The 12898-nt window shown below is 37.2% G+C and overlaps 1 protein-coding gene across 5 annotated transcripts in view; it reads right to left on the bottom strand.

Moving 5' to 3' along the window:
• Nucleotides 1-12898, bottom strand: part of LOC113851619 (glycine--tRNA ligase, chloroplastic/mitochondrial 2) — a 39358-nt gene that overhangs the window by 17804 nt on the left and 8656 nt on the right. For all 5 annotated transcript variants that reach the window (XM_027482149.1, XM_027482151.1, XM_027482153.1 and 2 more), the window contains exons 13-19: nucleotides 10928-11011; nucleotides 10596-10682; nucleotides 9914-10015; nucleotides 9772-9835; nucleotides 9503-9558; nucleotides 8706-8777; nucleotides 7725-7807 (exon numbers count right to left, since the gene is read on the bottom strand). In XM_027482149.1, the coding sequence (XP_027337950.1) occupies nucleotides 7725-7807; nucleotides 8706-8777; nucleotides 9503-9558; nucleotides 9772-9835; nucleotides 9914-10015; nucleotides 10596-10682; nucleotides 10928-11011 (548 nt within the window). The remainder of the gene's footprint in view (nucleotides 1-7724; nucleotides 7808-8705; nucleotides 8778-9502; nucleotides 9559-9771; nucleotides 9836-9913; nucleotides 10016-10595; nucleotides 10683-10927; nucleotides 11012-12898) is intronic.

The following is a 12898-nucleotide window of genomic DNA, read 5'->3' on the forward strand; positions in this document are numbered from 1 at the left end:
GTTCTCTTCCCATCTCCCCAGGTATTTGAGAGACTTAGACCGTACCTTCCAATTTCCACTCCAAAATTGAAGTCTTATCTCTATTCCTTTTCTTCAAAATATAAATTGTTGAGAAAATATTAAATCCGTGTGTTTTAGGACATAGCAGAGTTATTCCAATTTATAGAGAAAAGTACATAATTATAAAATATACAGTTACTATATTTATAAGATTCTAATAGATTTTAACACTCTCCCTCAAGCTGAAACATATAAGTCATGCACCAAGCTTGTTACATATGTAGTTAATCCGAGGACCCCTTAGTGACTTAGTAAATATGTCTGCTAGTTAGTCATGGAAATTCACAAAACTAGTAGATATTTCCCCGTACATGACTTTCTCTCTAACAAAGTGATAATCAATTTCAATGTGCTTTGTCCTCTCATGGAATACTGGATTTGAGGCAATATGTATAGCGGCTTGATTATCACATATAAGTGACATATGTGTGACCTCTCAGAACTTTAGTTCTTGAAGCAACTGTTTGAGCCATATAAGCTCTTGACTCGCTATAGCCATAGCTAGATACTCCGCTTCCGCACTTAACTGGACTACAACAAGTAAAAAGTATAACTTTTTGAAGGACAATGGAAATGTCAGGTTTAGAGGGCAGGACCGGAAGATGAGGCAAAAAAGGTGGCTCCAAAGGTGAATCCATGGTATTGTTAGTGCTCGGTGGCTCCAATACAGGACAAGTACAACGCTGATATACCTGCAAAGGTGGATGAGATGGGTGTGAAGGGGATGGAGACGTCCTCTGGAGGACAAAAAAGGATTGAACTAGGGGCAATCGTGGACGGGGAAGACTCAAGTGTAGATGTTCTAAGCTCAAAGAATGGAATGGACTCGAAGAAAGTAACATCAACAAAAATGAAATACCTGCGAAGAGTAAGGGAATAACACTTGTATCCTGTTTGAGATCGTGAATACCCGAGAAAAACATACTTATGAGACCGAGGAGAGAGCTTGTCAATGTCAGGACCAAAAACATGAGTAAAACATGTAAAACCAAAGACCCGAGATGGTAAAGGATGAAGAGAGTGGTGGGGGTATAGAACTTGATGAGGGATTTTACCTTGTAAAACAGAGGAAAACATGCGATTAATGAGATAACATGCAATAAGTACCGCATCACCCCAAAACTGATGAGGAACATGAGAGTGGAGATGAAGAGTCCGGATGGTCTCAAGTATATGCCTATTTTTGCATTCTGCAATTTCATTCTGTTGAGGGGTATGAGAACAAGATGTTTGATGTAACGCGCCATGTGATGCCATAAAGGTCTGAAACTAAGTAGACAGATATTCACGTGCATTATCACTTTGTAAAGTGCGAATAGGGATACCAAATTGAGTTTTTATTTCATAGGAAAAAGACTGAAAAATTTAATAAATTTTTGAAAGTTCTTTCATTAAGTATAACCAAGTAGAACAGGAAAAATCGTCTATAAAAGTAACAATATCTAGACCCTAATATAGAGGAAATACGACTTGGACCCCAAACATCTGAATGAACTAAAACAAAAAGGGACGAAGCCCGACTCATAGTGCAACTAGAAAAAGAATTACAAACATGTTTGCCTAATTGACATGACTCACAAGACAAAGACTCTATCTTAGAAAGAGTATGGTATAGTCGTTTCAACTTATCAAGACCTGGATGTCCTAATCCATGGGACTCACATACAGAGCCAATCGTCCTCCCCGTGCTCCGGTCATCAGTGTTGTCAAATGGCCGTTATGGCGGCGCCATGGCGGTATGGCGTGGTGGAAATGACGGACGCCGTTACGAAGATGGCGTGGCATGGCGGAATGACGTGGCGGCGCCATGGCGGCCGTTACGAGCATGGCGGTAACGGCCGGCCATGGCGGAAATCGTGATAAATGGCGTTTTTTTAAAAAAAATTGGATTTTCTGCACTTTTGGGCCAGATCTGACCCGACCCGACCCGACCCGACCCAGCTCAGAATCCAACTGCCTAAATCCAGGTTTTTTCTCTCTCTTCTCCTTACGATCTCACTCTCCCTCTCTTTGCAATCGCACTCTCTGCGATCTCACTCTCCACTCTGCTCATCTCTTTGAGCTCCCTCCATCTCTCTCTTTCTCTCTGCGACCACTTCTCTCTCTCTCTCTGCGACTGCTTTCTTTGAGATCTCGTTGCTGAGATCTCATTTTCTTGGGCTCTTTGTGTTTCTGTTTGGGTGCATTTCGGTCTGTATTTTCGGCGACTGCAGCTGCATCTCCGGCAACTGCACCATCTCCGGTGACTCCAACCTCCATTTCCGGCGACTGCACTTCCATCTCCGGCGACTCCATTTTTCTGGTAGCTATTTTTTTTCATTTTTCCTCTCAGTTTTTTCTTTATTTCCCCCATTTAAATTTTACCCTTTCCATCTTTCAATTTTTACCTCTCCCACATTTCTATTTTTCTCTGTTTTTTCTCTGATTTTCCTAAAAAAAAAATTCTATTTATTTCAGCTACTCTTAACATGGCTCAACATGAGTCTTCATCAAATTGTTCAAGAACTTCTAATCGTTCTGACCCGGAATGGAAATATGCTCATTCGGTGAAAGATGGAGATACAAACAACATTGTATGTAATTTTTGTGGAAAAGTTATGAGTGCGGGAATCACTAGAGTGAAACAACATTTAATTGGAAAGAAGGGTAACTTGAAAGCTTGTCCCAAGTGTCCGGAAGAAGTTAGAAAAGAGATTGAGACATATCAAAAGGAAAAAAAGAATCAAAATAATTTTGAGATGCCAGATGTGAGAAGCTTTGAAGGTATAAGCTATGATGTAAGTGAGGATGAAGAGGATACCCAAACCCGTAGCGTTGCCATTGGAAATCAGAAAGGGCCAATGGACTTGTTTTGTAGAAAGCCTGAAAGTGCAATTGAGAAAAGAAAAAAGGAAAAATTGAGACAAACAAATATAAGAGAACGATGTGACAAAGAAGCCAAGGCAAGGGTCCATCAATACATAGCTCGATTTTGGTATCAAGCTGGCCTTTCCTTTAACCTCATTAAAATGAAGAGCTTTCAAGAAATGCTTACAGCTGTTGGTGCTTTCGGTCCAAATTTACCAGCTCCAAGTTATCATGATATTCGAGTTCCACTTCTAAAGAAAGAACTAGAATATACCGATTCCCTCATGAAAGATCATAAAGAGCAATGGAGCAAACATGGCTGTTCCATAATGTCAGATGCATGGACCGATCGAAAGCAAAGATGCTTGATTAATTTTTTGGTCAACTCTCCTGCTGGTACTATGTTTGTGAGGTCTATTGATGGATCTAATTTTGTGAAGACCGGTGAAAAATTATTTGAGATGCTTGATGCTCTTGTGGAAGAGATTGGAGAAGATAAAGTTGTGCAAGTGATAACGGATAATGGAAGCAATTATGTCTTGGCTGGTAAGATGTTAGAAGCGAAAAGACCACATCTTTATTGGACTCCTTGTGCAGCTCATTGCATAGATCTTATGCTTGAAGATATTGGAAAGCTTCCTTTGATAAAGAAGACAATTCAAAGGGGAATATCGGTTGTTGGCTTTATCTACAGTCATTCAAGTACCTTGAGTTTGTTGAGAAATTTTACAAACAAGAGGGAATTGGTAAGACATGCAGTTACTCGATTTGCAACTTCTTTTCTATCATTAGAAAGACTTCACCAAGAAAAAGCAAATCTTAGAAAGATGTTTACTTCTGAGGAATGGTGTAAAAACAAGTTATCAAAGGAATCTAAAGGGAAGCAAGCAACAAAAATTCTATTAAATCCTGTATTTTGGAATAATGTGGTGTATACTTTGAAAATCATGGCTCCTCTTGTCCGGGTGTTACGTTTGGTTGATGGAGAAAGAAGACCAGCTATGGGGTATATTTATGAAGCAATGGAGAAAAGTAAAGAAGCTATCATGAAGTCATTCAAAAATAATGAAAGTAAATACAAAGATGTGTTTGCAATCATTGATAACAGATGGACTTGTCAGCTTCACCGTCCATTACATGCAGCTGGTCACATTTTAAACCCGGAAATTTACTATGACAACCCTCAAATTGAATTTGATTTGGAAGTTACAAATGGGTTGTATGATTGTATCAAGAGGTTGGTGCCAAGTCGGGATGTGCAACAAAGTATACTACTTGAATTACCAATTTACAAGAGCGGTGGTGGTCTCTTTGGGTCCGACTTTGCAAAATCACAAAGAAAAAGCATTGCTCCCGGTAATTCATCAAATTCTTCAATATTTTAATTTTAAGGTTATACTTCATCTTCAGAGTTATAATTTGTCTTTCATTTTATAGCTCAATGGTGGAGAATGTATAGACATTCAGCTCCACATTTGCAACAACTAGCTATCAAAATTTTGAGCTTGACATGTAGTGCATCCGGATGTGAACGCAACTGGAGTGTTTTTGAGCAAGTAATTTTTTATCTCTCGAGCCTACTATTTTCTTTTATAAATTAGAGAGAAACTGATTAATATTCTTATAATTAAACTCACGTTGCAGATTCATTCAAAGAAGAGAAATAGGCTTGATCACAAAAAATTACATGACTTGGTTTATGTGAAATACAACCAACAACTCAAAGAACGTTACAATCTTAAAGATGTAATTGATCCAATTACACTCAATGATATTGATGAGTGTAATGAGTGGTTGGTTGGAGAAATGGATGATGATGCTCTAGATGAGGATGCTGGAAATGACTTAGTTTTTTATGGTGACAACACTTTAAATTGGGCAACTGTTTATGAAGCTTCTGGAATTGGAGAGCCTACAACATATACTAGGCGTCATTCTAAGAAAAGAAAGAATCCATCAAGTGGTATCACTATCAAAGCTGCAAAAGTTTCCAAGATTAAGGCATGTTCAACAACAAAAGGAAAAGAGAAAATGGTTCTTGAAGATGATGATGAAGAATTAGAAGATGAAGAAATGTCGGAAGAAACAGAAGATGAATTAGAATTTAATCTTCCACAATCTGAAGGAGAAGAAGAGGAGGGATATGCCTTGGTGGATGAGAAAGAGGATGATTATGTTGGAGTTGAAGAAGAAGACTAAATTGATAATCTTTATTTTTATTGTTAACTTGACATTGATAATTACATATTTTGTATTTAATTATACTTTAGATTGAAGGTTATGTTACATATATTTTTAGTTAATTATTTTCTATTATTTTCTATGACCTATAGTATTTTTTTATATATTTTATCACATCCGCCATAAATCTGCCATAACCCGCCATGGCGGCCGCCATAACTTTATGGCAGTTTTTTGAGTTTCCGCCATGAACCGCCATCCGCCATTAATAACATTGCCGGTCATGCGAGGAAACAAAATTTTTGGTAAAAGAAATGACACAATTAAGAGACCGGATAAGTTGACTAATGGACAATAAATTAAAAGAGCCCCAGGGACATAAAGGACATTATTAATAGAAAGAGAAGAAAGAGGATGAACAACACCAACACCTTGGGACTGGTTTGAGAGCCATTTGCCATGGTAACAGAAGGTAAATAACCAGAAGTAGAAAGAGAAGAAAAAAGAGATTTATTACCAATGATGTGATCGATGGTCCCAGAGTCAAGGACCTAATGGCCTAAAGAGTGAGAGAGACCAACGAAGGAATTATCAGTGTGTGCAACAGCAGCAGTGGAACCGGAGGCCTAAATCGTCATAGGAAGGTGATGCATGTGGATCTGGAGCAAACAGCGGAGTAGAAGTGGATGAAGGAGACACAGAACTTTGGACCACCTGGTTAGTGGCAATGATCACACCAGGGACATCCTTTGTCGCCCTTGCGCTGTGGAGGTCGGTTAGTGTTGCGAGAAACCAAAGCCGAAGAGTCAATAGGAATAGGAAACAAAGGCTCAGAGGAGGATTTGGGGGCACACAAAGAAGGGTCGTCCAGGTACTGTTCATAGTAGCTTCTGTGAGGCTTCCCAAAATCTGATCACGAACATGAGAATATTCTGGAGACAGACCGTATAAGAGCCAAGGATATGAAAAACTTATTGCGATTGTGCATCTGGAGTGGCAGCAAGAGGAAGCAATTCGTTGAACTCACAAAGAAAGCTAGATATCGAGCCAAAATAGGTTGACATAAAATCCTTAATCTGATGGGCACTAAAAACGGTCATGAGGTCTTCACAAACTTGGTAGAGTCGCCGAGAATTCTTTGTAAAGCGTTGTTGGGCTTGTGTCCAAACAGCTTTGCAAGTTTTGTGAGTGGAAAGACATCACGAAGAGATGGGTAAATGGTGACTCGGATCATACAACATAGTTAAGCGTCAACCTTTTTTCATAGAGGAAGGTTGGCCTCCGGGACATCGTCTACTGTTTGGGTGAGATGTGTCTCATAACCCTATCCAACAAGCCAAAGTTCAATGTGAGAAGCCCAAAAGAAGTAGTGCTTACCATCCAACTGCTCAAAAGAGAAAGGTGTAGTGACATGATTGGTAAAAATCTAGGTGTCGGCTTTTGGAGTGCTGGAGGCAACCATTGGTCAGCGAGAAGAGAGAGAAAATGCCCAAACAGCAGCGAAAAAGGGCGAATAGATGTCCAAACAACTAACCGAGACCGGATACAGGTAGAGGAGAGAGAGGCGAGCAAACCCCAGTCAACAGCGTCAGGAAAGGATGCAAGACGCGCCGTGAAGCGCAGAGGGAGAAGGTGGCGCATGAGAAAACCGACAGAGGAAAGGGCAGCACTTGAGGGCTCCTATGAAGGCGCAGTCAGCGGGGTTCGGCCAATCTGACAAAGGCGACCACAACGGTGGGGTTGCCGTAGTGATTGGAGGTTGGACGTCGGTGGCGGAACAGTGGCAGGCGGTGGTGCTGGAAAAAAAAGAAAAAAAAAGGGCACCGGTGAACAGTAGATCCACTGGGAAAAAAAACGGATTAGGGTTGCCTCTCTAGGCTCTAGATACCATGTTGAAAGAGAAAATATTGAACCTGTGCACAGCGGAGTTATTCCAATTTATAAAGAGGAGTACATAATTACAAAATAAACAGTTACTGAGTCTAATAGATTCTAACATAAATATTTTATCATCTATTTTCATCTCTAACTAACTATGTTTTCCAACCAACTTGTTAAGAAACTAAGGCCTAACTCACTCCCAAAAGCTAGCTCATAAGAGAAGAACTGTCCTAGTCTTTATAAGGAGTATTCTGCCTCTATTGCTAACCAATGTGGGACATCTTAACACCCCTTTCACACCCAAGACTGAATATCTGGTGCGTGAAATCTGCAAGACTGGACATCTACATGGGTAAACCCCAACAGAACTGGACATCTGTGGGCAGCCCAACGTTCAAACTAAATAGGCTCTGATACCATGTTAAGAAACTTGGGCCTAACTCACTCCCAAAAGCTAGCTCATAAGAGGAGGACTGTCCTAGCCCTTATAAGGAGTATTTTAGCTCTATTTCTAACCAGTGTGGGACATCTTAACACAACTAACTCAAAATAACGACCTTTTTAATTGGGGATCTTCTAACAGTTTTTAACTTTTAAAATCTCTTCAAGAGCCAAGAGAACAGTTATAGATGCTCATACTACTCATATGAAGTTCTGTTGAAATGATGTCTATGGTGTAAAAGACACCAAGTCCAGTATGAATATGTGCTTTAGGAGAGGCAAAGTAGAGATAATATTTGAAGAGAACAAATTACCTCGTCACCCCAGCATACACAAATGGGACTACTACGTCTCCATGCAGGGCCAGAATCCAACGGATGGGCCTGCTAAACATCACCTATATATTAAAAGTATGGAAACGTTATTTATCAAGTTATTTTCCCTTCTCTCCAAAATAAGACTACAGGATAGCATATATGATTTACAATTACTTATAACTTCATGCAGCAGAGAATAGTTGCTTTTTCCCATGTTTCCTCTGGGGGTCAGAAAGCCAAATTTCTAAGTTTTCTACAGTTAAAACTGTGAAACAATTACTGTATTTAGTTTCTTTTCATCAAAACAGGTTAGAGCATTCACTCATTTTTCTTGCTTCTAGTATGACTACGTCAATCACCAAATACTAACACGTTTTTGTGACATTGGTTAAGGAAATAAAAGTATACAATATTTAATGAAAAAGAAATCATTTATTATATTGAAAACACAAGGTTTATATAATAGTGTTTTTTTAGTAATTGAGTATTCAATGCTTTTTAACCAATACCCTTAGGGTTAGGGCACTCATTAACCACACCCTATGATTATTTTCCTATTAGCTGTACTTTTAAGTGTAAATAGCATGTACAAATCACTATGTCGGAATAATATAAAAACCATTCATGTGCCCTAAGCTATCAACTTTAGCTTTTGGGGTGTTGGTTTGTGACATGATGTAAAAGTCCCTATGACCATGCCGTATATAGTTTGTAGACCCCATATGCTTCAAAATAAAAAAAGTCAAATTTGAGTACAAGGTATGGTGAACATGTGCACTGTCCATGTTTCAAGCACAAAGAGCTTTTGGAGAGGGCGTGTTAGACATTAAAACTATTCATGTTCCTTCACCTAACAACTTAAGCTTTTGGGAGCGTTGGTTGATTCCACGACAAAAGCAATCAATCTTTTGTTGTTTTATATCTCTGCTGATAAAGAATCATGTTGCCTGCAGAAACACATTTAAAAATCCAACATACCTGAGAGTTCCAACGCATTGTCTTTGGAAATGAAATTTTAGCAATAATTGCAGGCAATTCTTTGGACAACACCTAGTAAGAGTAGAATAAATCAGCAGCAATAGCATTTTTCTTACAAGGGTGTAAGAAGCACAGAAAAATAAAGCATAAATGACAGTGTGAGATTCACATCTCAAAACTCTTGCATCATATCACAAAACCGTGGTCAGAACATGTCCTTGTGTCTATCTCAAGTGAATTAGCCTGGGGATTTCCTTTTCAATTATTATGCATTAGATGAGAAACAATTGGAATGATTAACCAAATTTATGAATTATATAGACTAAAAATTTACACAGAAAATAGATATTTTTTGCTAAAAATTAGATATCATATAGTGGCATTTTGATAAATGAGACTATAATAAAATCAGTCTTCTAAGTTTAATATAAGTAACTAACTGGACATAAGCACAACTCATTCATCAAAGCAACTAGCATTCTCTACACTCCGTTGTGTTTGTACCTCTCCGGAAGGCCATTTTTAGTGAAATCAAAAGTGCAATATTACACTCTTATCTCAAGCCTCGTTTCATTTGATGAAGAGCTCAGTTGACTCTAGAGCATTTATAAACAATATTGTTAGAATATGTAATAGTATATTGGCTTATTTATTTGGTCTTGGATTAAAAGGTTTAAACATATACCTTTAAGAAACATACACTCACATTTGCAATATTATACTCATTTTTAACATCGTAAAAAACAAATAAATAAGCAAAAAAAAGGCAATATTGTGAAAAATAAAGAATAGAAAACCTCCAAAGCATGTCTTGAAGACTCCTTTATATGAGCATAAACATATTCTGTTTTCCCTGCAACAACAAGAAACTTAAATTGAAGTACGTATTAAAGGGGTGAGCTTACGGTACAAAGGCATGTTAACAGTAAATTGATGAGTTACACATTAAATTGCAGAGCAGCAGCTGAAAACTGACAAACTCAAACTTTCTGTATGATGATTTAATGAGTAGGATGATAAAAAACACAAGCACTACTCAACAAGTGTTTTGCTTCTGGATACTCACCATCAACCTTTCTGTATACCAAGTCCAGTGGAACAGAATATCTACGAGAAAAACCCTCAATGGCCTGACACAAATAAAATTTAGGCACCATTTCTTGAACCTCAACTTAGGATAAAAAGATAAGCCTCAAGCACAGTAAAACCTTTGTTGGATTTCCTTCATGATCAAATGCTTTTGAAACAGGAGGACCTCGAACTTCAACCTCTTTTTCTGCTTGTTTTGTAAAAAGATTTTCAACAGCAACCTGTTGAATTATGATTGTACCCATTAATCCTGAGTACTACTGCAAATTTCTTCACATAAGAAATACTTTTACAGAAAACATAGATTTCAGAACAACAAAGTTGAAAACCTCATGCTTTGGATTCCAGAATGGATTTGTGAAAAAGGAACCTTTGACGGTTGGAGATAAGTTAGCACACGGAAGTTGGACTATGTGTTTACAAGAAATACAACAAACTAATGTAATGTCTAAGTTATCCTATCAGAGCAGATATTACTTAATAGTGTACTAGAAGAGATAAAATCTCTAATATTTAACAATATTGCAAAAGTTCAAATTGTGTTTCCTTGTCTGAACTCATTGCCAAACTTGCATGCAAGTAACAGATGGTATAATCTATATCTTTCATATATTCTGTTCTTTTATTCTTTTTCATTTTTGTTTTTCCTGTGATAAGTAAGGAATTCCAGTATTAAACTATTAAAAAGAATCCATAAGAATGAAGAAAATAACAGCTTAATCCCAAAACAAAATTATTACAAAAATCAAAAGGCATCAAGAAACAAGAATTACAAATGAAAAATAAGGTTTATTCCCACACCACTAATCTACGTGGGGTGCCAAAAACTTGCACTTCACCGTGCTTTAATCTCTGCTGTTCAAGTAGTTGCAGCATTAAATCTTCCAGCTACAATAACCAGGATAATAGAATCAATATTGAACAATGATGGATAATAAAAATAATAATAATTTAATAAAAAATAATGGAAAATAATACTAATTATCTTGTGAATAGCTGAAAACAGTTCATACTCCATACCACACAAAAAAAAGGGGAACTAAGACACTTGAAATCCAGATGAGAAGTTCCATAATTAATAAATTGGAGGGGAATTTTTTCATGATTTTAAATCAGATGAATATAAGTTATACTTGCTTGCTTGCATCAACAACATCTTGAGGTGGCATCTCTTCAATTCCAATTTCAAGAACAAATGCTCTTGAATGATCATGCACCTGTAAGCAGAAATGCTAGAATTATACACTACTTTACAAAAAAAAAACTGTGCACAATAATCAATAAAAAGAACTCATACTCAAGCCAAAAATTAAAATGATTTAGTTTCTCAATAAATCATATCGTTCTTTCTGCCAATATTTATATAAGGGAGAAATATCTCAAACCCTGTCCAAAAGTTTGTGTTGAACTAATAATCAAATAAACTACATTCAGCAATTGCATTTGTAACATCAAATAAGATAGAATGCTCTTTGAAGCAGCGATACCCACAAATGGTAAGAACATTACTATTGGATATTTCAGGAATTCAGTATTTCAATGCTTTCAATTAGTCCCAAACTCACGATATGAATCCAGAGAGTATTGGGCTATTTCTACTAATCTATTAAAATGCATTATTCTGGACATAGTTTGGGGTAATGTTTACCACATCCCACTTTATTCATCGTTCTAATTGAAGCAAATATATTCACCTTGCTCTTTCAACAGACCATCAGAAAGGTAAATTATCTTCTTATAAACATGGTAGTTAAAATTGGCATTTACTTCAAATAGTAAAGGGGAGTAAAAATTGCAAAATCGAATTGTAAGATTTTGTAAAAATCATATATGCATGCATACAAATTCATATTATGCATATATAATAGCATAAATTAAAAAATAAATAAATCACTTAAAGCACTTAAATAAACTTGCATTGATAGATCATAATCCATATTCCATAAGACTATCAAGCATAATCCACAAAGTAACAACCCAAAACAGCACAAATCATCAAGTTTTTGACAAATTACAAGGCATAAATAGATCAATATGAGAAGAAAACCAAAGAACAGAACAGAGCAAGATTGGAGCAGAGGAAACAATGAAAATATCATGAACAAGACACAGTCACGGCTGGCTGCAAACCAGGTTGCACATTGTGAGTCACCAATCTCGTCTAGGGTTCAAGGAAGAAAGAAAAGAAGGAGGTGCGACAAAGTTTAGGAGGTCGGGACTTACATTCAAGCAAAAATATAGGTCAGGTCATTCAAAATTGGGCCATATCCATCGGATTATGAACAAATGGGGCAAATATCCAGATCTGAACCCTGGATTTCATGAAATCAGAGTGAAATCCTGATTTTACAATATAAATCCCAATTTCACTTGGGAACAATTTTTGCTGTGATCTGAATCGTTTAGCCTTCCAAAATCGTAAACTCACACGATTTTACAATTCAACTCTGGACTTTAACTACCATGCTTTTAACCCTCATCCAATTTGTACTTCTCTGAGTTATGACTGTTCTTTGCATGTGTTTGCCTTTTCTTTGAGTTCATCTTCTATTTCCATTCCAAAACCACAAGTGAAGCTCAATCCAAGCCTGGCTAGCAGCAAGTGATAATAGATGAAATTATCTTCCCTACATTTTAATGATACTTAAAATCTGGTTTCTGAACTGATTGGTGGATCAACAGATAGCTGCTGGTGGGACTTTACAGTCAAAGTCGGTCCCAATGGTTCCAGTAATCAACCAATTATTTTTATGGCTTAAAGCAGTCTCCTTGAGGTTAGTTTGGCTATTTCAACACAATTGTTCAAGCCTTCAGCATGACTAAGAGTGAAGCTAATCATTCTGTTCTATAACAGTATTAGTCTCCCAACCAATGCATCTATCAATGATTTTCAAACCAACAATTTTGCAAGCTTCAATATTTTTGAAGTACAGAAGAGGCATAGTCTAGCAACATTTACATCTCTCATCAGAAATACACTTCAGACATTTGGGAGGAAACTGGCATGTTAGAAGGAAAATTAGTTCATAGATAGATCCCAATGTCAAGCTTTTAACAAGACATGGGAAACCAGCAAGAAGTCCAGGGCATTACATTAAAAAAGA

Source organism: Abrus precatorius, unplaced genomic scaffold, assembly GCF_003935025.1.
Source record: "Abrus precatorius isolate BTA unplaced genomic scaffold, Abrus_2018 Scaffold9, whole genome shotgun sequence".
NCBI classification, from domain to species: domain Eukaryota; kingdom Viridiplantae; phylum Streptophyta; class Magnoliopsida; order Fabales; family Fabaceae; genus Abrus; species Abrus precatorius.